Raw genomic sequence first — 26,935 nt, forward strand, 5'->3', positions numbered from 1 at the left:
GCTTTTGTAATGCTTGAGACAGGGCTATTAGTGTGCCTATCACCCAAAGAGTGTTCATTGCATCCGTTAGGTAGGTTTTCACTCCTCTCCTCATCCCCGGTTTCCCCTGCTTGATTTCCAATGACTTTTACTTCCCTCTGTGCACATGTGTGCCCATCATTTAGTTCCAATTTATTAGAAAATGCATGTGATGTTTGTTTTTCCATTCTTGAGATACTGCACTTAGAATAACAGTCTCCAGCTCCATCCACATTGCTGCAAAAGACATTAATTCATCCTTTTTTATGGCCGAGTAGTACTTCATGGTATGTATGTATATATATACACACACACACACACACACACACACACACACACACACACACACACACACACACATATATATATATATATATATATATATATACCACATTTGTTAATCCCCTCAGGAATTGACGGGCACTTAGGTTGATTCCAGATCTTTGCAATTGTGAATTGTGCTGAAATAAACATTTTAATGCAGGTGTCTTGTTGAAAAAAACGACTTCCTTTCCTTTGGGTAGATTCCTAGTACTGAGATTGCTGGATTGAATGGTAGGTCTACATTTAGTTCTTTGAGAAATCTCCATACTATTTTCCATACAGGTTGTACTAATTTTCAGTCCTGCTAACAATGTGTAAGTGTTCCTCTCTCTGTTCTTCCAAGCCAGCATCTATTGCTTTTTTTGACTTTTTAATGAGTGCCATTCTGAAAGGGGTAAGGTGATGTCTCATTGTGTTTTTAATTTGCATTTTCCTGGTGATTAGTGATGTTGAACATTTTTTTTTTATTTGTTGACCATTGGTCTCTCTTCTTTTGAAAAACTTCTGTTCATGTCTTCTGCCCACATTTTTTTATTTCAGCATATTAAGGAGGTACAAATGTTTAGGTTACATATATTGCCCTTGCTTCCCCCTCCCCCCCAGTCAGAGCTGCAAGCACATCCATCCCCCAGACAGTGCGCATCACACTCATCATGTATGTATATACCCCTCCCCTCCCCTCCGCCATCAGGCTCGATGCCTGATGAATGTTATTTCTACATGTGCACTTAGGTGTGGATGAGTTAAAACCAATTTGATGGTGAGTACCTGTGGTGCTTATTTTTCCATTCTTGGGATACTTCACTTAGTAGAATGGGTTCTAGCTCTATCTAGGAAAATACAAGAGGTGCTGTATCACCATTGTTTCTTATAGCTGAATAGTACTCCCTGGTATACATATACCACATTTTATTAATCCACTCATGTATTGATGGGCACTTGAGTTGTTTCCGCATCTTTGCAATTGTGAAGTGTGCTGCTATAAACATTCGAGTGCAGATGTCTTTTTTACAGAATGTCTTTTGGTCTTTGGGGTAGATTCCCAGTAATGGGATTGCTGGATCAAATGGTAGATCTACTTGTATCTGTTTAAGGTATCTCCATATTGCTTTCCACAAAGGTTGCACTAGTTTACAGTCCCACCAGCATTGTATGAGTGTTCTTATCTCTCTGCATCCACGCCAACATTTATTGTTTGGGGACTTTTTGATAAAGGCCATTCTCACTGGAGATAAGTGATATTTCATTGTGGTTTTGATTTGCATTTCCCTGATGATTAGAGATGTTGAGCATTTTTTCATGTGTTTATTGGCCATCCTTCTGTCTTCTTTTGAAAAGTTTCTGTTCATGTCCTTTGCCCACTTTTTCATAGGGTTGTTTGATCTTTTTTTGCTGATTTTCCTGAGTTCTAAATAGATTCTAGTTATCAGCCCTTTATCAGATGTGTAACATGCAAATATTTTTTCCCATTCTGTAGGTTGTCTGTTTGCTCTTGCGATAGTTTCTTTGGCTGTGCAGAAGCTTTTTAATTTGATCAGGTCCCATTTATTTATTTTTGTTGTTGCTGTGATTGCCTTTGGGATCTTCTTCATAAATTCTTTGCCTAGGCCAATGTCTTATAAGAGTTTTTCCAACATTTTCCTCTAGAATTCTTATAGTTTCATGCATTAGGTTTAAGTCTGTTATCCACCGTGAGTTGATTTTTGTGAGAGGTGAAAGGTGTGGATCCTATTTCAGTCTTCTATATGTGGCTATCCAGTTTTCTGAGCACAGTTTATTGAATAAGGATTCTTTTCCCCAGTGTATGTTTTTGTCTGCTTTGTCAAAGATTAAATGGCTAAATGAGGATGGTTTTATATCTGTGTTCTTAATTCTGTTCCACTGGTCTCTGTACCTGTTCTTGTGCCAGTACCATGCTGTTTTAGTTACTATAGCCTTGTAATATAGTTTGAAGTCTGGTACATTGATGCCTCCCGTTTTGTTCTTTTTGCATAGGATTGCTTTTGTTATATGGGGTCTTCTCTGGTTCCATACAAAGTGTTAAATTATTTTTTCTAGATCTGTAAGAAATGATGTTGATATTTTAATAGGGATTGCATTGTATCTTAGATCACTTTGGGTAGTATAGACATTCTAACAACATTGATTCTGCCAATGCACGAGCATGGTATGGTTTTCCACCATTTTACATCCTCTGCTATTTCCTTCCTCAGTGTTTCATAGTTCTCCTTGTAGAGGTCCTGTACCTTCTTAGTTAAATATATTTCTAGGTACTTTATTTTCATTGTTGCTACTCTGAAGAGTATTGAGTCTTTGATTTGGTTCTGAGGTTGACTGTTATTGGCATCAATGTACCAGACTTCAAACTATATTACAAGGCTATAGTAACTAAAACAGCATGGTACTGGCACAAGAACAGGTACAGAGACCAGTGGAACAGAATTAAGAACACAGATATAAAACCATCCTCATTTAGCCATTTAATCTTTGACAAAGCAGACAAAAACATACACTGGGGAAAAGAATCCTTATTCAATAAACTGTGCTCAGAAAACTGGATAGCCTCTGATTTGTGTGTATTGATTTTGTATCCTGAGACTTTACTGAATTCATTTATCAATTCCAAGAGTCTGTTGGTTGAATCCTTTGGGTGTTCTAGATATAATATCATATCATCAGCAAAGAGTGAGAGTTTGATCTCTTCTGCCCCCATTTGGATGCCCTTAATTTCCCCTCTCTTGTCTAATTGCTCTAGCAAGGATGTCCAGCACTATGTTGAACAGTGGGCATCCTTTTCTGATTCCAGTTCTAAGTGTGAATGCTTTCCATTTTTCCCCATTCAGGATGATGTTGGCTGTGGGTTTGTCATATATGGTTTGTATCATTTTTAGGTAAGCCCCGCCTATGCTTATTTTGTTAAGCATTCTTTTCATAAAAGAGTGTTGAATTTTGTCAGATGCTTTCTCTGCGTCTATTGAGAGGATCATATGGTCTTTGTTTTTGCTACTATTTATGTGGTGAGTTATATTTATAGATTTGTGTATGTTGAACCATCCCTGCATCTCTGGGATGAAGCCCACTTGGTTGTGATGGATTATTTTTGTGAGAAGCACCTGAATTCGGTTGGCTAGGGTTTTGAGGAGAATTTTTGCATCTATATTCATAAGGGGTGTTGGTCTGCAGTTTTCTTTTTTTGTTGTATCCTTTCCTGGTTTTGGTATCAGGGTTATGTTGGCTTCATAAAATGTGTTGAGGAGGATTCCATCCTTCTTGATGTTGCGGAATAATTTCTGCAGGATAGGCATCAGTTCTTCTTTGTAGGTGTGGTAAAATTCGGGTGTGAAACCCCTTTAGAGTTATTTGTTTGGGGTTATTTCTTTGCCTCTTGCTGATTTGTTTGAGTTCTTTGTAGATTCTGTATGTTAGCCTTTTATCATATGTAGGATGTGCCAATATTTTCTCCCAATCTGTAGGTTGTTGGTTTTCTCTCTTATTTGCTTTGACATGTAGAAGCTTTTTAATTTAATCAAATCCCATTTATTTATTGTGTTGTTGCTGTAATTGCCTTTGGGGTCTTAGTCATAAATTGTTTGCCCAGGCCGATACCTAGAAGTGTTTTTTCTACATTTTCTTTTAGATTTTGTATGGTTTTATGCCTTACATTTAATCCTTTTATCCATCTTGAGTTAATTATTGTGAGTGGTGAGAGCAAAGGGTCCTGTTTCATTCTTCTGCACGTGGCTATCCAGTTTGTTCAGCACTGTTTATTGAATAGAGCTGCTTTTCCCCAGTGTATATTGTCTGCTTTTTCAAAGATGAATTGGCTGTAGGTAGATGGTTTTATATCTGGATTCTCTGTTCCATTCCATTGGTCTGTGTCTCTGTTTTTTTGTACCAATCTCATGCTGTTTTAGTTACTATAGCCTGGTAGTATAGTTTGAAGGCTGGTAATGTGATGCCTCCAGATTAATTCTTTTTGCTTAAGATTCCTTTGGCTCTTTGGGCTCCTTTATGGTTCCAAATGAAGTGCAGAATTATTTTTTCTAGCTCTTTATATATATATTTTTTTTATTTTCTATTTCTTTTACTTCTGTTCTGACATTTGTTCTTTCTTTTCTTCCACTGGCTTTGAGTTTGGTTTCCTCTTTTTCTTCTAGTTCCTTGACATGTGCTGTTAGCTTATTAGTTTGTGATATTTCTGTCTTTTTGATGTAGGCATTGAAAGCTATGAGTTTACCCCTGAGGGATGCTTTTGGAAAATCCTATATCTTGCGATAGCTTCTGTCCCCTTTGTCATTCAGTGCAAGGGACCTTTTATTTCCATCTTAATTTCATTCTGGATCCTATAATCATTGCACAGCAGGTTGTTTAATTATCTTGTCTTTGTGTAGATTTGAGTGTTTCGCTTGTGATTGATTTCTTGTTTTATTCCACTATGGTCTAAGAAAGTACATGGTATGATTTTAATTTTTATGAATTTCTTAAGACATGTGTTGTGGCCTAAGATATGATCAGTCTTGGAGAATGTCCTATGTGCTGATGAGAAGGATGTATATTCAGTAGTTTTTGGGGTAGAGTATTACGTAGAGGTCTCTTAGGCCCGTGTATTTTAGAGTCCTGTTTAAGTCCAGTGTTGATTTATTTATTTTCTGCTTTGATGATTTGTCCAGCTCTGACTGTGGGGTGTTGAAGACCATGGCAAGTACAATGCTGCTGTTTATTTCTTTGCTTAGCTCTAGTGGAATTGGCTTTGTGTATCTGGGAGCGCCTGTATTGGGGCACTTATATTTAGGATTGTTATGTCTTTTTGTTAAATTGATCCCTCTACCATTATATAAAGATCCTCTGTGTCATTCTATAGCTTTGTTGATTTAAAGTCCACTTTATCTAGTATGAAATGTCTACACCTGCTCTCTTCTTGTTTCTGTTCATGTGGAATATTTTTTTCCATCCTTTCACATTGAGTCTGTATGTGTCCCTGTGGTTTAGATATGTTTCCTGGAGACAGCAGACATTTGGGTGGTGTTTTGTCAGTCATTTCACCAGACTATGTCTTTTGAGTACAGCATGCAGACTCCTAATGTTGAGTGATAGAATTGATATCTGGGTTACTGATGGGTTTTTGCCATTTTGGGTAGTACCTTTTGGTTTAGTTTTCCCTCTTGTGCTGTTATTTTATAAGAACTGTGAGTTTTAGGTTTTCTTGGGTGATCTTACACTGGTGGGTATCTATCACGCTGATTCATATACAATGCAATTCTGAGTATTTCCTGCAGGACAGGTCTGGCCAGGGCAAATTCCTTCAGTGTTTGCTTGTCTGGAAAAGACTTAATTTCTCCATCCATTGTGAAACTTAGGTTTGTAAGATTCAAAATCCTAGTGTGGCAGTTGTTCTGTTTAAGAAGATTGAAGATGGGGCCCTATTCCCTTCTGACTTGTAAAATCTCGACTGAGAAGTCTGCAGTTAGCCTGATGAGTTCCCCTTTGTAGGTTAGTTGTTGGCTTTTGTCTTCTTGCTTGCAGAATTTTCTCCTTCATTTTGATTTTGGGTGGGTCGATTACTACACGTCTTGGAGATGCCCTGTTTGCTGTGAATTTTCATGGTGTTTGATGACTGTCTTATATCTGGATGTCTGAATCTCTGGCAATACCAATAAGTTCCTCCATAAGTTCCTTAAATAGACTTTCATGCTTTTTGTTCTTTCTTCTCCCTCAGGAATACCTATAATTCATATGTCAGTTTGCTTCACTTTGTCTCATATCTATCTCAGTGATTGCTCAGTCTTTTTTATTCTTTTCTCTGCCTTTTTGAATGACTGGATTAGCTCCAGAGCCTTGTCTGAAGCTCTGAGATTCTTTCTTCTCCTTCTTTCATTCTGTTTTTGAAGCTTTCTACTATTTTTTAAAATTCCCTAAATAACTCTTTCACTTCTTTATGTTCTGTTACATTCTTTCTTGTGTTGTCTCCTAAGCGACTTTTTCATTGATTTCCTGAAATATTTCTTGGCTGATTTTTGTTGGTTGTCAACTTTCTCTTCAATTCCATCCATCTTATTTGCCATCCACATTCATAAATCCATTTCTGTCATTTTGGCAAATTACATTCTGGTTGGAGTCCAGTATTGTAGCTCCATTGTGATTGCCTGGCAGTGTCGAACGATTTCATTTTTTTCTGTTGCCAGGGTTCTGTTGGTGATTTCTTCTCATTTGACTCCTCTTCACCCGGCTCTGGGCTAATAGGTTCACAGAGTACCTGTTCTCCTTTGCTGAGAACTCTGCTGTTTACTTAGGAGAAGGGGTGGACCCTAGGTGATGCTTTTGTGTCCTAGTCTTGAATGTTGACCCATCAGAGAGGGGTGGGTGCACCGAGAGCCTGTAGAACAGCTGTTCTGTTTTGACCCATTCCCCTGCAATGGCTTCAGCTCAGGGTGGTACTGTATGATCTTCCTATGGGGTGGTGAGTTATTCCCCAGCTTATTGATGGAAGTTTGAGTTGGGGGCTGTATGCAACCCTCTCCACAGAGACTGATGCTGTAGGGGATTGCTCTACTGAGGTTCACCCAGCAGAGGTGACAGTGGCAGCTTGGAGAGGCTCTCTAGGCAGTGTCCTGGGTGAACGGGCTCTGGACATTTGCTTGATCCCAGTCCAGGAGTGATGGGTGCTCAAGGCTGTGGGATCCCTCATGAAGTGTTGGACCTTGGGGAGGTTCTGCCAGCTCACTGGCAGTGGTGAAGACTCAGGGGTTTGTTCTTGGGGCCCAGGCACAACTCTGTAATCTCAGAGGTTGTGTTGCAGGACTGGCCAGGGCCCTAGAGCCACTCGGGCAAAGCTTCAGGCCTAGGTACAGCAAGAGCCTTTGAGCTGGGTCTGGGGATCGCAGGAGCGGAGGTGCACAGATGGGGGGACTGTCCGATTGGCATGGAGACTGCTGATGCTGAGCCACTTAGGTAGGGGTTTGTCCCAGCTGAAGGACCACAGAGGTTCTCCCCCTCTACCTAGATCCCACCAAGGCAGTTGTCCAAGTCTTCCCAGTTGGTTCCTGTAGCATCTGAGGCTCCTCCTCTGCTCAGAACTCACACTGGGGAGTGGGGCACTCGGCTCGCTGTCACAGGCACGGCACAGGGAAGTGTCGGCTCTATATGCTCCCTCCCTGGCCCAGCAGGAGTGATGGGAAGACTCCTGCTGGAAAGCTGAGTCCTGAACAGACCTGGCTCCGTGCACCTGAGCATTCAGGGTGGTGTAAGCTATAGAAACCCAGGAGCAGCAGCCACCACATCCCTGCTGTGCCTGTTCTCCAGGGCAGTGTCTCTGCACAGACTCCGCTGCAGCTCCCCATCAGTCCACAGGTCTGCAGTAGTGGAGGGAGTCCCCTCCCGGGTCAAGCCACCTGCAACTTTTATCTGCTGCTTAAAAGCAACACCCACACAGGCTGCTTCTATTCTCCCTCTTTCCCTGTTCCCAGCAGTGTGAATTATATTGGGACACCCAGGTTAATTTCTGAGACAGTAGGTGCTGCTTGTGAATAAGAGTCTACCAGGCCTCGTTTGATTGAATCAGTAGATGCTGTCATGGGCTGTGCAAATTATTCTCCCTGCCAGTAGGTGGTGCTTCTAGGAAAGAGCCAGCTGCAGAGTTGTTCTCTGGGGCCTGTGGCTGGCTCAAGTCCCTCAGAGAAGTTCTCAAATGCGCCAGGCCGTGGGAGGGGACTCCTTCTTCTCCATGACAGTAGCAGTGGGTGGAGGAGCCAGGCTGGACAGGGCTGGGTCAGAGAGCCTGCCTCAGGCTCAGCAGAGGCAGGTGTCAAAGGTCAGTTCCCAGGATGCTGGATAAAGCCACTAGGAAGGGACTGAAGCAAGTTATCAAACTAGAAAGGCTGCTCGTAGGAGAGGGGCCATCTGGGAATCACAGACTGGCTGTGGGAGTGGGTTTCACTCTTCTCCCTCCTTCTCTGTCCTGGTCATCTCCTTACAGCATATGGTTGCAAACGGGAGGCCAAACTTGCTCAGCTCACGAGCAGTGGTGCCGTGGGTTGGGAACTTCACTGCCTGAGGTCCGTCCTGCCTCAGTCTGAAAGTGTGGCTTTCCTGTGGGGTCAGGGGTGCTCCGCCAGTTCACTGCAGTTCTGACCCACACTGCACTCTGTTGTCAGTTCTGCCCACGTGGGCTCACTTGCGTCCGGAAGTTAGTTGTCAGATCTCCCCTCAGTGCCCCCAGACAGTCCTAGTCCTCGGGGCATGAGATCTAGTCCTCGGGGCATGAGATCTGGCCTGCGTGCCTTTCCCCTAGAGCTCCAAGTTCATTCTCTGACCGTGCCAGAGAGAATCGTGCTGGTCCCGAGTTATCCACGAAGTGCTGAAGCAGGCTAGGTACCCCTCTGCCTCAGGGTCCACCCTTCACTGCTGAGTGCCAGTGGGCGGCTACAACGAGTGCTGGTGAGCAGCTCCAGGAAGTGCAAGTGGGCAGGGAACCCCCAGAGTAGGAACCCCTGAAGGGTCCACTGAAGGTCCTCAAGGGGAAAGGTGTGGGCCCCACTGTCTGTGGACACCTCAGTGTCATGGGTGCACCAACAGAGGGGAGACAGCTGCTTTTGAGACTTTCAGTTCAGTCACCCCTTTGGGCTGCAATCAGTGAGAGAAGGGGGAGGAAAAGAGTCTGAATGGATGAGAGCCAGTACTCCAGCCCACCATGTCTGTCTCCCTGAAGGAAGCCCACAGGGAATTTCCAGGCTCTAGGATCACACAAATTCTCCAGGGCTCACTGCAGTCTGGGCAGGAGTTGGGAGCTGTCTGTGTAGGAACAGCTGACATGAAAACTGGATGGCTGGAGCTCCCTGGGGTGGACAAAGGAACACTATGTGTGGAGAAGCAGGGTGGCACCCACCATCTCAGCTCCAGCTTGTGGCTATGGGGAGTGATCCAGAAGAGGTTAGAAGCCTGATGCTTTATTTTGTGGATGTTCCCAGTCCAGTGGTGGCAACAGCCCTTGGGCTCGTGAGGGTAGAAAAGCTCTCCAGGGGCTTGGAGGACCGCTGACCACCATAGGTGTGAGGGAAGGAGAAATGAAACCCCCTACCTGCACTCTCCACTGGGCTCTGAGCTTCCCTGGGTTGATCTCTGTGGATATCGTTTTCCTTTCTATTTTTTTCTGCAACTACTTCCTGTGAAATCTCTGACAGACTCTGGCACCTTTCCTTGTGAAATACATCTGAGTTGTGTTTTTTCCTTCTTCTCCTTTATCTGAAACAGTTTTTTCCCTGTGGGATGCTCTGGCAGCTGAAGTCTCTAGTCAGCTGACTTCCCTCTCCCCCTGAATTTTTTAATAATCCATATAGAATAATCCATTTAGTTGATATTGATGATAAATATTTTAAACTTCAGCTTCTTTGGCTCTCTGGGGCCAGATGTGGTGAATCATGCCTGTAATCCCAGCACTTAGGGAGGCTGAGGCAGGAGGGTCACTGGAGGCCAGGAGTTTGAGACCAGCCTGGGCAACATAGTGAGATCCCTGTCTCTACAAAAAATAATAAAACTACCTGGTATGTGCCTGTAGTGCCAGGTACTCAGGTACTCTACCTGAGCCCAGGAGCTGGAGGCTGCCATGAGCTGTCTCTTCCAGCCTAGGTGACAAAGGGAGACCATGTTTCTAAAAGGGAGACAAAATAAAATAAAATGAATAAAATACTCTCTGAAGCACTGACTCTGAAGCAAAGGAAAGAAATATATAATAATTGTCCAGGTTATAATGATCAATATTGCATCATTTAAATTTGTTTCAGGCCTATGCAGCACGACGAGATAAGAGACAAGAATTAAGAGAGAAAGAAGTGGCTGCAGTAAAGCGTGAGATGGAACTGAAAGTTAAATTTCTCGAATCTAAACTCCACAAAATGAAAATGTATCAAGAATTCAATAATGTTGAATTGCAAAAGATAAGCTACTCTATGAAGTTAGAAGGAGAAGCTAAAAAATCCTTGGCATGTGGACCAGAAACGTAAGTCAAAATATGAAATCATAGAAAGTAAGCTCATTAATTTGACTTGAAAGCATAATTTTTAGTGGGACAAGTTCATGAGATTGGCGGGATGTGACAGCTAACTAGACACTATAATTCTGGAAAATGATACAGTTAAATGAACTTACCTTTAAAATGTTCATCCAGGACTCTTTGGCTCTCACTTTCTTCTGATTTTAAAACCCCTTATTATTCTCATGTAGTTAACCTAGTCTGTTAGCCTTTCAGCTAAGTATTTTTGAAGCTTTATAATTGAGACAGTGATAACTGTTCTATAATTGCTTTTCACCATTCCTTTCATTAGAAATGTTAATAAGTTTAACTATGTTTTTGGGAGATGACCACGTAAACTGAAAGGGTTAAGTCCTCCTCCTCCTCCTCCTGCTGCTCTTGGCACCTTCAGGCACTCGGTACATTAACCTTCCTTGATGGTGATCTTTGGAATTATCAGTAGAGGGTGCCTTGAGACCAGCAATATTTTATAGTTTTTCCACTCTAGATAAAGTCATGTGTATGAAATGGGGAATGGCTAACATAGGGAAGAAAGAAAGTATAATTCACAAGGTGGTTAAAAATAATCCTTTGGTCAGTCTGAGGGTCCGGTGTATGGATGACAAAGGGCAGGCCCCCCTCTGAGGCCTCGGTAATGGTGTGAGGAGCTCACTGCCTTTGGAGCTGCCTTAGTTCTTTTTGATCACCAGCTCCACTATCTCATGCTCCCCTTGGACTTGGTACTCTGAATTATTCCTCAGTGCCAAATGCTTGATTTTCCCCACATGATGAGTGAAATGCACAAGGGTGGTGAAAGCAAATGTTGAAAATGTCTTTGAGGGATGTTTTTCTTAAATCTCTAAATTGGTTTACTGAATACAAATATTTCTAGTTTGTTTTTTTTTTTTTTAGTTTTTAGTCTTTTATTATCTATACTTAAGGAATACAACATGATGTGTTGATATCTTTATACATATTGAAATGGCTGTTATAGTCAAACAAATGTATGCATCATCTCACTTCCCCTTTAAATACAAGTATTTCTAATGGCATCTTCAAGAATCTTGCAAGTAGAGCTATTCCAGAAGGCAGCAAGTATTACCTGTTAAGCCATACATCATCGATAGCCATTTCCCTCCCCTCCTTACTTTGTTTGAGTTACTTGTTGTCTTCAAAATTCCTGTAGGGATATGTGTACTTGTTCAGAGCAATTTTAAAACTATAACTACATCCACTAGACTTGCTCTCTGACACATATTCAGAATTACAACACTGTTTAATGGGAAATTCCATTTTCTGAAGATAACTTTTTAAAAAGTACAATCATTTAGGAAAAAATGAAATAGCGTTTGTGTTTTGTAATCTCCCAGAATGAGTGAGAGACCAGCAGAGCTCAGTAACAAACTCCTTGTAGACTAATAGCAGCCAGATCTGCTTTTACCACTCAGGCCTTGAGGCCAGTCATACCGCCACCTCGTGGTGGCATTCTTAATGATGGTTTAGGTCTTGACAGAGAATTGATTCCAAATGAAAACTTAATGGTCCCTGCCTCATGCCCATGAACTTCAAATAATGACATGAAGAACAACTTGATCACAGTTAGTTATGTCACCTTTTCCCTTTGGGTTTCAGATTTCTGATAGAATACTTCTTTTGAAGTTGGTGAAATACTGAGCTGTTTAATTGATTTATGCTTGTTAAGTAAAGGGTCATAATTATCTGTGTTCATAAAGAGAGGAAAGATAAATTTTATAGTTTTATGGACGTCCTTACAGCTCTTATTTTCAACAGATACCCATTTGTTAATGTTATTCAATAAACAAAACTAAACTGGCACATTTTAAATTTCCTTAGAAGCTGTGTTTAAGTTAGATTTTAGAAATTGAATATTATGGACTAATAACTTAAAGTATGTTTACAGGTGCTTTTGCTTCCTTTCTAACTGACTTTAGCTTGGCTGTGGTTGATAACACTTTGAAAAATTTCCTGCACCATCTCAAGTTTTCCAACATTAATCATAAGTGAATGATTGGCATCCAGATACTTAACCACATATGCATGTTTTATTATTTAAAGGAAGCTCAGATAAATAAGTTTTATGAAATAAACACTCCCAAATATTAAAAAAGATAAATTTCTGTTTTTAAAAGTTTGTCATTTTCTTACATAAGAATATATCCTTAATTGCTATCTTACAGCATTTTTATCCCAATTATTATAAACTGTACCTACTACAGGGCAATCATGCAGCAGTTTTAAAATAGATAAATCAAGGAACTATTTAAATTTTGAAAATGGCATTCACTCGAATGATTGATGACTAAGCTGGCAATGACATCAAGAGTCTTTAAACAGTGACTACAACCAAACAGATTTCCTTATACTCTTCCTTCTCAGAATACTGTACAATGCCAACATGGTCCCCAGCTCTCATGAAGATGTAACAAGGACCTTCCACTCCAACCCTGTGATTTCACTCATGTTAAGAATCCACTTCTGAGGATCTCAAGATGAATCCAACAATGAAAAGCTGTATCAATTGCAGAACGCTAAGGAAAAAAACAGTTGAACTATACTTAACCAAGTTGAAGATATTCATCTAATGTTTGACCATTTTTGATTAGGAAGAAAATTTTAAAAGCCAGGCAGAGCGGTGCATGCCTGTACTCCCAGCTACTCATGTGGCCTAGGCAGGAGGATCACTTGAACCCAGGAGTTCAAAGCCATAGGGCAGCATGATTGTGCCTAAGAATAGCCGCAGCACTCCACTGGGCAACACAGCGAGGACCTCTCTCAAAAAAAATTGTTTCAAAAAAAATTTTGTTCAAACAGTTGTTTGAACCAAAATCCATCAAAAATAACAGCTAGTTTTCATTGTGTATCATTGTTATTAAAATATTCATTTCAGTCCATGTACCCTGCCATTTAGTTTTGATGCTGTGTTTATTATCTCCTTAATGTGGAGAAAAGTAACATAGACCTGTGTTAAATGAGGCCTCAACCTTCTTTCTTTACCTGAATTCATGTCATAAGAAATCAGAGCAGAGCAAAGCTCAGGCAGGCTGCAATCTCTCTGAGCCCCTGTTGCCTTTTATGTAATATTAAGGACTTTGACTAAATCACAGCATTTCAGACATTTTTAAAAGATTATGTAAGAAATATAACTTGTCATTTTTTTAGAGAAATTGCATGAAACCGTTTCACATAGGGCAGATAGAAGTAGAGCTGTCTAGTTAAAGGAGGGCTGGGGGCTCTGAAGTTGTGACTTCCGTATCCCTTCACCCTGCAGTGTCCTCTGTAGGACCTCAGATTTCTGTGGGACATAGTTTGAAAATCACCAGTTATGAGGGAATCCTTCCAATTAGCAAAAAAAGTGCCGGCATATTGTTCACTTGCGTGTAATTTTCTCACCTTATACTTTTAAGAATGGAACGATACAAATGAAGGTGTAGATGTGCTGCCTTGTTAATGTTGGGCTTGAACCCACCTCTACCACCTGAGACATAATCCCCACCTGGACAAACAGAGAGAGGCCACAGGGAAAGCAGAAGCACTTTTATTAAAAATATGTGTTTTACTCCAGAAGAAGCTAGCATGGTTTTTGAATTAGTATTATGCATAAGCTTAACTGAATTTTTTTTTTTAATTTCACCTGGCAGTGTTCAGTTTCTCCTAAGCTATTGCTTTACACACCTCAAAAGCCACGGATGGAACCCTTGTCTAACTGAATAGGACAGGGATTAATGTCCCCAAGACATTTTTCTGTCCTTTTGTTTTCCATAATCTGTGCCAGACACTGTATTGTCATTCCATTGAGGACAATAAGTCTGAACTTCTTTTAAGGGAACTAAGAAGAAAATCTGTGATTTCAGGGAAAAGGAAGGATAAAATGCAAAGAACTTTTAAAATGTCCTTTAATGTCGGCCAATGTTCACTTGTGTATGTAGATAACACTCCCCCCTCCCCCGGCCTGCCACCAGCCAGGAGAAAAGTGGAGCCATCAACACTCCAGACCCTCTTTTTCAGCCTCTGGGGGCCCCTCCAGAGTGGCTCCTGCCAGCATTTGGGATCTGTCCGTTTGTTCTCTGAGCTTCCGTCTCTAACCCCAGAAGAGATAGTTACAGTAGTATTTCCTTAATTAAAGTCATTCATGTAAAAACCTGCAGTTGACATTGTGTTTATTAATGCTTATGTAAGATTCTTTCGTTAAGTCCCTCTCCTTTTATCTGGTTTTGAGTTATTTTACAAGACCTGGCTAGTAATAGTCTGGTCACATTATTCAGTTTATAAGTGCTGTCTGTAATGTTATTGTCACAGAAATGTTATGGAAAACGGTCTCTCAAAATATTGGGAAACCTGTTTTCAAAAATTTGAACAGGCACTGGATATCATATTATCATTATCATCAGAAAGTATTTATTACATTCAGTGTACTATTTCAGACCCGGTTCTGGGCATTCAGGGAGAAAATACCTTTCCTACAAAAGATTTCAGTAAGAACCCTCCCTCTAGAGGGGGATGCTTGCAATGTAGTTTGAGATATTCCCACCCATTTCATAATTAAGTAGATAAATACAGCTATAATTAGATGTTTCAATCAGTTGGTACCAATTCTGGAAAGAAATCGCAGCTACAGTTGGAAGAGCTGTATATTATTTTCCCTGTTTCTAATTCTAGAGAGCCATGAATCAAAGAAACTAAGTTTGAAAACTGGCTCTAACCTATACTTACTTATCTATTTTTCAAGCAAATTTTCTGCAGTCTTTGTGGCCATATGAATAAAGAAATGTTAGTCCTAATACAGATAGCTTAATAATTTTACTTCCTCTTGGCCGATGGAATTTTCACATAATGTGACAGTAGCACCTTCTTCATGGATGTATTTAAGATTCTGCGGTGAAAAGTTAATAGCGTAGAACATTTCTTAAAATTTTAAATTTATAATAGTGGAAAATGGAAAGTCAATTTTAAGGAAAAATCCATTACACTGAAAAATGGTTTAACCTTTTATAAAAGGCAGGGTTTTGCTAAGAATTAGATATTCATTTTAGAATATGACTTGAATCGTCCAACGTTTGTACAATTAAGAGAAAACATCACCCTTTGGAATGATGGATACCCAAGAATAGAGCCATAATAATTGTATGTTTATGAGATTAAATAGCATTATACATATATATTTTCTATTACATAAATGTAAAATAAGTAGGAATTGTATTTCATTTATGGGATTATTTTTGTGTTGAAGCAAGCCTCAAGTTAAGTCTAGTCTGGACATGTATTAAAAGCCAAAGTTTGTAAGTGAGATATGATTCCCATGATAATGTCTCTTATTTACTTAAACATTCTAAATAATATTAGACTTATTTCAGATGCAGCAGGAGTTAAAAGAAAATATAACTCTGTATAGCAAATGATATCCCTTTCCATTGTTTGGTTAATAGATACTACATTTAGTATTTTTTCTTAGACACATCTAGTAAAAGATGTGAAAACATAAACATTTGTACTGAAGAGCATACTTATGCCTCATGAATTCGTCATGTTCCATAGCCTTAAGAACATCTCATGACATCTCTGTATGGCTTTTTTTCAGACTCCACACTTCATTCCTGCATCCCTGTGGAAGTGTCCAGAGGCAGGCTGAAACTGTTCACAGAATAACCAAACCCTCCTCAACTTCTCAGGTTTGTGGCAGTGATTTAAGGCCAAAATGGGACAGCCGTTTCAGTTCATAAGCAATCACTTGACAGGTGACATTTTAAATCAGTCATTTCCTATGTTATTGGTTTACTTTTGCCCTCAGAAAAAGTTGCATATTCCTTGGCATGGGATAAAAACTCCCCAATCAGTTTGCTCCCTGTCAAGGTATTCAGCCTTTTCTCTTGCCACTTGCCCTCCTCTCCCCCTTTGCTCTAGCATCTCACCAAACTAGACTACTTAGAAGTAAGTGCACAAGGACTTAGAAGTCCTAAGAAGGACTTAGAAGTAAGTCCTTCCTCAGCTCCAGCTGGTTGCATTTGCCACTTCCTTCTGTCTGGCACACTTTGTCCTTGTCCTTCAGGTTTCAACCTACATTCATCTCCACATAAAGTCTACAGTATTGACACAAAACTTGGACAGATGGCCCTTGTGTGTGTTCCAATAGTGTCCAGTTTTATACGTGTCGTGGTATCTGTGACTCTGTGTGGAAATTGCCTGTTTCTCAGCATGGTTGTGGAATAAGTGAATGAAGAAAGGGAAAACCAGAGCTCTGACACTTAACCACAATCACAGTTAATTCAGTGTGCTACTGTGGGCAAATAATATTTAATAGTCATTTTGTCTTATAGTCATACATACATATTTTTCATTCTTATTAACCCTGATAAAGTTCTCAACTTATTTTTAGTGACTTACACTTAGTATGAAATCTTTAGGGAAAGAATGTAATTCTTTCTTTTTCTTTTCACATGCTGCTGAATTGGAATCTAGATCCTATAGAGCTGCTGCTCTAGGATCTTCTGATGAGTCAGATCTGCATGAAGATCTAATTTGAAAAGCGTCCTGAAGATGTGTACTGATGTTAAGGAGAAATTATATTGTACTGGGAGACTTTCGAGGAGACCTCACAAATGAAAACCAGTATCATTGAGCGTATGCAGGCTGCCCAAGTGTCTGCTGCTTAATCAGCCAAACAAGCAAGTTTTCAAGAATACATTAGGGCATACATTGATGGCTAATTTCTGTTTTCCAGTTTTTATCACTATATATAGTGACAGACATCACTGTATGCTTAGACAGACATCATATCGACATACTGGGACTGTGGTCACTGTCGATGTTTGCATTTATAACAGTTGTTACAGTACCACTGAACTGGCAGAATTTTAATTTTAAGCACTGATTTATATGACTTATTCCTCATGGAAAAATAAAATTTGCCTAAGGTTTCTTACTTTATCTGTTTATTTGTTTATTTTTTATTAACTTCTTGAAATATTCTTAAAATTATAGAAAAGTTCCAAGTTTTAGTACAGAGAGCTTTTTGTTTTTGAACTATTTGAGCATTAATTGGTGGCATTGTGCCATCACCCCTGATTACTTTAGTGGGTATTCCTACAAGTCAGGACCTTCCATGTAGCTGCAATACAGTCTTGGTAATCAGAAAGTTAACATGAATACATGCAATTATTAAATGGTCTGATTCTTTCCAAGTTTTATTAATTGTCTATAATGCCCTTGGTAACCATAGAATCCCATTCAGATCCATGGATTGCATTTAGTTGTCCTGTCTCTTAGATTCTTTCAGTCTGGAGCAGCTCCTCAGTCTTTTCTTGACCTTCACTACCTCTAATCTTTTGAAGAGTAAAGTCCAGTAATGTAGAGTGTCCCTTCATTGGGTTTTCTGAGCTTTCGTTATGATTAGGTTTAGACCATAACATTTTGGACAAGAGTATTACAGAAGTGATCCTGTGAGGTTCTCGTTGCATCCTATCATGTGACCTATAATCTGGCTTGTCCTATTACTGGCGGTGTTAGCATTGATCAGTAACAGTGGTATCTGCCAGTCTCTCATCTGTAAAGTCACTTTTTCACCTTGTAATTAATTAGGATTCTGTGGGCTTGGTAATTTGAGATATGTAAATATCTCTGTTCCTCATGAAACCTTCAATTGAATCATTTACTTTTTTCAAAATGGATTCATGGTTGATTTTATTCCATGGCTTACAATTTGTTGATATTTAAAATGTATTTTTCATTGTATAAGTATTCTGTTTTGTAAAATTCAGACATACAGAAAAATTATAGCAATAGTACAAAGAATTCTTGGTTGGATACCGTCCCTCAAATGTTAACGTTTAACTACATTGGCTTTATCCTTTCTCTGCCTTCTCTTTTCTTTCTACCTATAGAAATATATAATATACACTTTTTTCTGAACTCTTTGTAAGTTGGAGACCTGATTTGTCTTTTTTTGTGACTATGTCACTGTGTATCTCCTGTAGTAAGGAATTATCTTCTTATATGATCTTATAGAGCTTTATCATAATTGTTGAAATCTAGAAATTAAAATTGGTTCAATATTAACATCTCATCTACAGACTGGGAACTAAAAATAAAATCCTAAGGCTCCTGCTAACTGAACAGATGCCTCTCGCCAAGGGGACTCCAGAAAAACCTTAAAACGGAGTCCCCAGCCATCATGGGATGGCAGGTGTAAAGCACAATTACATGCACAGGTCTTCTCATTACTATTCATGACTCTTCTAATAGCTTGTTAAATATGTATATTTAGCCATCCAGCTCAGTACAAATCCTGTTTCTTTTGTCCATCCCTTGAAACATGTGTTCTTGGCTTGAGGCGACAGCCGTGTTTCCCAGCCTGTCAGAATGACCGCTGCAGGTTGAAAATACTTCATGAGATATAAAGCTCTCCTTTTTCTAAGTATATAAACCTCATTGTATATTTTTTTAGTTAATACGACCTTATTCAGATTTTTCCAATTATCTCAATATCCTTTATAGTCAAAGAAAATTCAAGATTAGGGATTGTCACAATCCATGATGTGTTGTGTCCATTTGTCAGGTCTTTTGAGTTTTTTAATCTGGGACAGTACCTGGGTCTGTCTTTGATTTTCACGGCATTAACATTTTTGCAGAGCACAGGTCAGTTATTGTGTAGGTTTTCTCTCAGTTTGGGTTCCTGTGAAGGTTCCTCATGATTTGATTCAGGTTATGCTGCATTCAGGCAGGAATGTCACAGAAGTGATGCCGAGTTCCTCTCAATGCAGCATATCTGGAAGAAGATGTTGTCACTGGGTGTCATGACTGGCCAGTGTTGACTCTGATTATTTAGTGAAGAAGGATGTGCTGGGGTTGTCTGTGGCAAAGTTGCTATTTGCCCTTTGCATTTCAGAAAGCTCTTGCGTGAAGGTACTTGGAGGCTCTGTAAATATCTGGCTGCTGCTCAGAATTTCATGCCCTAGATTGAACATTTCATTCATTGCTGATTCCTGCCTGAGTAAATTATTATGATGGTTGTTGCCAAATGATTATTTTCTCATTCTTTCATTCCTCATATTATGCATTAATAAATAAAACCGACAAAGAGGGGTGAAGGGAAATCTTACAATTTTGGTAGGCAAATGCCCCCAGATTTGGTCAGTGGTAGCCATTTCCAGCTGACTTCATGTCTTTTTGGTCTCTCCCCATTACTCTTCGAGTACTTCCGTACCTTCTGGCAGAAAACAATGTTCCAAGCTTATGTTGTATTTTCTCTGCCCTATCCCTGGAATCAGGCATGTTTTTAGAAGCCCTGATTCCTTTTAAGGGAGAATGATATTTGGAAACCATGATCTGGACACGCGTTGTGGCCGGTGTGCTTTGGGCTATTGGGGTCATCCTTGCTCACAAGCTTCCTCCGTGAGCAAAGCAGGGAGCACATGTGTATGCACAAATACACGTGCATGCTTACATTAGTCTGTATTTCTGTATCAAAATGTATTGAAAACTCTGAGTTCTTACTGACATTTCCAATTCCAGTTCTGAAGAGTTCATTCTACTTTTCCCTTTCAGTACAGTTCAGCCTTGAACAACGTGGGGGCTAGGGACACTGAACCCCTGTGCAGTTGAAACTCTGCATATAACTTTGGACTCCCCAAAGATGTAATGACTAGAAGTCTTACCGATAACATAAACAGTCAATTAACATATGTTTTGTATGTTCTGCATACCATAGACTATATTTTTATACTAAAGTAAGTGAGAGAGAAAATATTACAAAAATCATAAGGAAGAGGAAATATACGTATACTAATGTACTGTATTTGTTGATATCAGTGTACATCTTCTGTTTACAAGGTGAATGTCTGTCTGAAATGGGGGACAGCCACAGCTCCACACCACAATCTGTGATACTTATCAAGCAACTCAACTCTTTCTTGTAGTGTCATGACTTTTTTTCTGCTTCTTGGGAGCACTTACAGCATCATAATGGAATTTCATATAGGTCCCATGGTGTTAGTCAAAGTTTGTGGTATTGCAATAACAATGGTGAAAAATGCGTGAGAACCATGAGAGATGACTTTTTCTGGAAAGACAGAGTGCTCAGTTGGAGATGATTAGTGTCACGTGGCATTTTAAGTGGATATTTGAGACATTTCAGCTTCCTGCAATAGCAACAGGAGGTGGCTTCAAAATTATTACAGTAGTAGAATATATGCGGTAGTTAATTTTATGCAGTTATGATTTAATATTGCATCTTTATATTTCTTTGCATTTCTGTCCACTGCAAATGGCACCATGTAGCCTGTGTGCCCCAATTTGGAGAAATGTATACTTTTTATAATAGATTGTGTATATTTTATGATAGTAAATGATAAAATAGACTAATACCTATAATACATATATTTTGTGCATTCATGACATACCTTTTTCTTAATTTTGTTGATTATCTCTATGCTGTGTGGTTCATCTGCAAGATTTTTCCAGTTGTAGTGAACCTCCAAAAATATTGCATTATATTTATCGGGAAGTACCTGCATAAAAGTGAACCCATACAGTGCAAACCGTGTTGTTCAAGGGTCAACTGTATTTGTATCTCTCTTTCCTGACAGTAACCTGGCTGTCTTCATCCCGAGTATATAGTAAGTGACCAATAACTGTTAGCTATGGTGGCCATGATGATAATGTAGAACCATCTGGGTGATTCAACTCCTCAAACATTTTCTGAGTACCTGGAAAGGCTAGAAAGGTCTCATGTCCCAGCCCTAAGGGGAAGTAAATCAGGAAGTAGTCCAAACTGTATTCTATATATTTGTGGCTAAGCCCAGGTGGGGACACCCCACTCCTGTCCTCTGAGCTTTCAGGAAGGTCCTCCTGAGGTCATTGGGTGGTCCCTTCACCCTCTGGAGTTCCCATTCTTTATCTCATCCTCAGATAACTTTGGACATACCTACTGCCCAAGGACCCCTGGGGTAAGTGTTGGGGGAAGGAAGGACTGGGAAGGGGCAATTCAAAGCTAAACCCTAGGGGGGTGGGGGTGGTAGAGGCAGAGAGAGACCTGTCTGCAACCACAGCAGAGTTCATAGCATTTCTGAGACTACAAGCCACAAGAAGTCAGTGTGTATAAGCATGAAGTAGAGGAGAAGACAATTGTCAGAAGGGCTGTCCTTGAAGGACTTCCTGAAAGGGTAGAGCTTGAGCTCAGTCCAAAGGATGGACAGAAGTTCCAGTGGGCCAAGATGACAAAATACTTGTAACAAAACCCATTCCTTCTTCCACGGCCTGAACCAAGGTCTTCCTTGGGTCATTTCTTTGTTTTGCCACCTGACAAGGTGCTTTTGCTCCCTGAGGAGGAAAGCTAGGAGCTTGCTTCTCTAAGACCCCTGCCCTCACCCCACTCCCATTTCAGACTCCTACGAAGGATGCCACTACGGTGAGGAGAGAGGAGACCACTCATCGGTACTACATGGCAGCGTAGCCTGGCATCAGGAGGCCTGAGGATCTGCAGGATCTTGGGGTTTCACTTTCCACATCGGTACAATGAGAATAAAATGGCACCTGACTGCATACCTGGAGAGCGTTTACAGAAAGCATACTCTATGCAGGATGCCTGTGGAGGTATGGAAATCTAAGAGAAGCCCTTGCATTTGGGACATGCAAAGGCCAGACTCCCTCCCTCCAATTTCAAGCTGTACATGGGCCTTAAGAGCTAAATAGAGTCGTGTGGGCAGTAGTAGTGGCTAGAAGGGTGGAGGTGACAGGGAACCTGCCTGTAGAGGGTGGCCCTGGGTATAGCTAAGTCCAGAGGAAGAGAGAATTTCAGATGGGAACAAAGGTGCCCAGCCAGGACATTCCAGAGAACACAGAAAATGGTTTGTGCTCTGTGGCCCAGCTACCAGAAAAGTCAGTGTTAATCAGAGGGCCCTTGGAGTCCTTGAAAAAGGAGCATGCAGGGTGGGTGAGTTTTCAGTGGGACACAGATGTGTGTGTAGAGCAGTGAGAGGGTGAGGGTCTTGCTCATCCAGAGCCAGCAAGGGCCAAACATGGGGGCGGCCCTTGGCCACCTGCCTGCAGCCTCTGTCCCTGTGGAGGCCAAACGCAGAGAGGCTGGGAGCCCGGACCAGGCTGCCCTGCACAGCTGGCATGCGAGGGTCCTCCTGCAGCCAGTGATGAGAAGGCTCTCTCCAGCCTCATCAGCTGCAGGCTTGGAACTTCTAACTCGGGAATGAGGCAAGACACACGGGAAGAACCAAGCCCCCACGAAATTTAACTGGATGTCCTATATTTTATCTGGCGACTCAGCTCCTTCTCAGAGTGTGTTCTTTAGGGAACCTGACCTATAACAAACCTGATGAAGTGGGTACTATCATTGCCCTCCTTCTAGAAAATGAAAAACTGAGTCTCAAATTGTGGTCCTATAAGTGACGCTGGTTGTAAAGGGAGGAGTAAAACATTATGGGTTTGGGAGCTGGGTCAGCTGGGGTGGGGTGCGGGTGCAGAAACTCCTCAGCCATTTTCAAAGCCCCACCTCTAACTGGGCCTACAGCTCTGGAGGAAAGGGCTGTGGTCCAGGTTTTCCAGCCAGCCTTCCCAGGGCAGGGCTGAACAACCCCCCTGGAAGAAGGATTTAACCAGCCCCTTTGTCTCTGCCTCTCTTGGCCTTTGCTTTCCTTGTCAGAGTCTGTGTCAATAGCTGGAAATCCAGGCCGCATGACAAGCAGCAGCCTGGCCTGGGCTGCCCCCTCCCCAGCTTCTCACTTCCACCTGCCTTTCCCCACACAGAGCCTGACTGCAGGGACCTGGGCAGGCTCCCCTCTCCCCTGAGAGTGCAGCTGGCCCAAGCCTCAGTGTTGCTCAGCTGGGCCCTAGCAGTTCCACTCCGACTCTCCTCAGTAGCCAGGGTGACCTCTAAACAAATCAGATTGTGCCACTCCCCTGCTCAAAACTCTTCCATAGCTCCTGGTGGCCTCCCTGCAGCTGTAGACTGTGCCTTTACCCATGACACTCCCTCTACCTGGAATACCTTTCTTCTCTATTTGAGCTAATCCCTCCCATTCTTCAAGACCCCTTTTTGTCTTTGAGGCCTCTATCTGTCCCCCTTGGCTAGAATGAGTCATTTCCCCACCTGGCCAGCATGGCATCCTTACTGTGTCTGATGCCCTCACCCCAGGGCGTAGGCTCTGAGCATTCGCCTGACCTCTGTGCGGCATTTTCTAGTTTATAAAGTGGTTTTCACATGTGCGCTCCCTTTCAGCTCTCTTGGATAGACCCCTTTGTCTCCATTTTAAAAATGATACAGCAGAGGCCTGGCCGGGTTCCTGATGTGCTCATCCTCAGGTAGCTCAGGACTGCGGAGCAGGACTCCGTTACCCAGATCTCGGAGTGCAGCGCCAGTGCTGTGTCCAGGAAAGGCTGGCCTTGCGACTGCATGGCCGACACCAGCTAGCTCGGTGGGTAGGCTGACGTTACTTCAGCGGCGCTAAGAGGAGCCCCCTTCTCTGCTCTGTGCCTGTACCCCGACACAGGCCCCAGTTCCTGGCTGGGTATGGGGGTGCTTGGGCACGAATGCACTTCCGGTTCTGCCTGCTTCCTCTTTAACTGGAATGCTGGGCCAGGTGACTGGGAAGTCACCTTCCCGGGAGTGCAGTAGGAAGTTACCACCCTTGTGCCTTTGATGGTAAGGCTAAGTGGAACTGGGATTCAGGCCCATGCAGTCCGGAGACGGGGAGCTGAGTGGAGTGCTTTCCACCTCTGGACGGCCCAGCATCACCAGCCTACCTGGAAACGCAGCCGACCTGGAACCCCCATTTCCCAAGGGCCACCCACAGAGCTGCCCAAGGACAGGGCTTAGGGAAGGGCTTCTGTCCTAGGCCTTTACAGTCAGTGCCAGTTTCCTCAGGGAATCATGGTGGCTCTACCATTCAAGCAGACCCCGAATCCCACCCCTTGTCACCCCTCCACTGCTACCAGCAGGTCCCAGCCACCATCCTGGTCCCGTCTCTGCTGGCTGACTCTGGCAGCCTGCATGCAAAGGGCCTCTGCATGTCTGCTCTTCCATCCCTCTGCATAGTCCCCTCTGGACAGAGAAGTCAGGGCGATGGTGTCACTCTGCTCAAACCCTGCCTGGCCCCCCATTTGTGGCTAAGAAAAGCCCAAGTTCTTAAGCGGCCCACCAGGCCCTCCATCATCGGTCCCCATTCCGCCACTCCCCCACTCCTCTGTGCCAGACACAGCCCCCTCTGGGCCTTCACTGTGGCTGATCCTTTTGCCTGGAAGACTCTTTCCCCAGAAATCCACTCAGCTAACTTTCTCTCCCTCCTCCTCCCAGTCTTTGCTGAGACCTCACCTTCTCAGCAAGGCCCACCCTGGCTACCGTGTCTCACATGGAAGTCAGCCCCACTCTGCCCCACCACTCTCCACGCCCTCCCTGCTCCCCTTCTGTTTCTTCAGTAACACTTTCACCTTCTGCTCACTTATCTCGATGGCTTACTGTGCGAGGCCAGGGACTCTGCCCCTTTTATTCACTACTGAAGCCCTAAGCCAGAGCCTTGGTGTATGGTATGCACTCACTAAATATGTGTGGGGTGCACTGGATCTAGAAGTGTGGACGATGATAATCCCTGCATCACTGTGCTGTATAAGAATTAAATCAGTCCGTTAAGAGCACTGAGCCTAGGGCTCCTGGTAAGTGCTCCGTGAATATTCTTACGGTCAATATGTTAAAATGAACAGATTGCAAAAATAAAAGGTACAAGGGGTCATCTGCAGTGGAAGGGGGCGAGGGTGCTCCTAGCCTCTTCCGTCCTGTTGCCAGGGCCTGGGGCCCCACCCTGCGAGTGGCACCATCGCTGGTGGAGACCTTCTCCCCACACAGCTGCCTTCTTAGCCCTTGTGTTCTCCCAGCGTGGTAGACGGGGGCTCATCTAAGGGGCCTTCCTGGAACAGCCTCACGTAAAGGAACTTGGAGGTCAGCCAGTCCAACCCCTGTGTTTGTTTCACAGGGGACTCCAAGGGCCCGTGTGGGAAAGGACTTGACCGAGGCCTGCTGCCAGCTCTAGGTGCCTTTCACCATCCCTCCAGCGACTGCATCCTGGGAATCCCAAAGCAGGAATCAACATCTCTCAAAGGGCTTCTTTAACAAACCAGTTTGTGAAATGTTTAACTACGGAAAGCCTTACACAGCATTTGCAGTCTTCATCTGGTTGTGTTTACATTAAATCACCTTTGTTGCAAAGAATAAAATAAAATGAAATTTAAAGTGTTCTGGAAAATTTGAGATGTGACTGTCTAGTTGAATTTTTCATTTCAATAGATATTTATTGAGGACCTCAGGTGTAAGTCTTGGAGACAGAGGCGGGCAAGACACATTCTGTGCCTTTCCATAGTTCTCAGCGGGGGTTGGGAGAGGGCGTGGGCTGTGTATAAAAGAGCAGCATGATGCCGCAGCTGCCCTGCTCCTTGGTGTTTACCCAAAGGAGTCAAAAACTTACACCCACATAAAAACTTGCACGTGAATGTTTATGGCAGCTTTATTTATAATTGCCTAAAATTGGAAACAATCAAGGTGTCCTTCAACAGGTGAATGAATAAACAAACTGTAGCACGTCCAGACAATGAAATATTACTCAGGAATCAAAAAGATATGAGCTATTTAGCCACAAAATAACATGAAGGGACCTTAAATACATGTTGCTAAGTGAGGGAGGCTAGTCTGAAAAGGCTACATAGGTATGATCCCAAGGATATGATATTCTAGGGAGACAGAAAAAAGATCAGCGGTTGGCAGGGGTTGGGGGAGGCAGGGATGGATAGTTGTTTAGGGCAATGAAACTACTCTGTGTGATACTGGGATGGTGGATACGTCATCGTACATTTGTCCAAACCCATCGACCACACAACACCAAGAGTGAACCCCAGTGTACACTATGGACTTTGGGAGATAACGATGCATCCATGTTGCTTCATCCACTCTAACAAACGTGCCGGCCACTCTGATGCGGGATGTTGACAAGGGGGAGGTTGTGCACATGTGGGGGCAGGGGGCGTATGGGCAATCTCTGTATCATCCACTCAAGTTTGCTGTGAACCTTAAACTGCTCTAAAGTCTATTAATTTTTAATTAGGTCAGAATTAATACACAAAAAGACACACACCTGGAAAACCCAGCACAGATGAGGTTCACGGATTCAGGATCTCAGAGGTGGGAAGGTCTTAGGATCCTGTTTCCTCTGATGCCAGTCTGTGGCCCCCAGTTTCATGGAGAATGTACTCACTAAACTGCTCCAGTTGAAGGACTTTTACACTGGAAAGTGACTTTCTTGGAACCTCAGTGGGTTAGCAGTAGAGGACCTTAACGACCATTGCCCAGTCCCTTCGTGGTTCTGATGAGAACTGGGCTGTAGAGGACAGTGCCTGGCTTACGGCCTTCCAGCTCTGAGCGGTACAGCTGGCCTGAGCCTCTCGGCTCTGATACAGGCTCTCTGGTAGTGCTGCCACTTCCCACATCCCCGTCCCCATCCCCAAGGTGGCCTGTGAGGTTCAGACTGGGGAGGATTAGTATGGCTGAGGTGCACAGTGCAGGTCCAGGGCGAGGGGTAGCAGAGG

At 42.5% G+C, this 26,935-nt stretch overlaps 1 protein-coding gene across 6 annotated transcripts in view; it reads left to right on the plus strand.

Annotated features, from left to right (window-relative positions):
• LOC123638254 (coiled-coil domain-containing protein 144A-like) overlaps window positions 1-25,607 on the plus strand; it is a 46,541-nt gene extending 20,934 nt beyond the window's left edge. The window contains exons 8-12 of one of the 6 annotated variants that reach the window (XM_045551736.1): window positions 10,119-10,333; window positions 15,942-16,032; window positions 21,266-21,303; window positions 21,741-21,949; window positions 25,333-25,607. In XM_045551736.1, coding sequence (XP_045407692.1) covers window positions 10,119-10,333; window positions 15,942-16,032; window positions 21,266-21,303; window positions 21,741-21,768 — 372 coding nt within the window. In that variant the 3' untranslated portion in view covers window positions 21,769-21,949; window positions 25,333-25,607. Of the gene's footprint in view, window positions 1-10,118; window positions 10,334-12,742; window positions 14,511-15,941; window positions 16,099-16,819; window positions 17,283-21,265; window positions 21,304-21,740; window positions 21,950-25,332 lie in introns of those variants that run through there. The other 5 variants (XM_045551735.1, XM_045551740.1, XM_045551737.1 and 2 more) reach the window with 5 other exon arrangements.
• Window positions 25,608-26,935: the final 1,328 nt, after the last annotated feature.

Source organism: Lemur catta, chromosome 5, assembly GCF_020740605.2.
Source record: "Lemur catta isolate mLemCat1 chromosome 5, mLemCat1.pri, whole genome shotgun sequence".
Taxonomy (NCBI): domain Eukaryota; kingdom Metazoa; phylum Chordata; class Mammalia; order Primates; family Lemuridae; genus Lemur; species Lemur catta.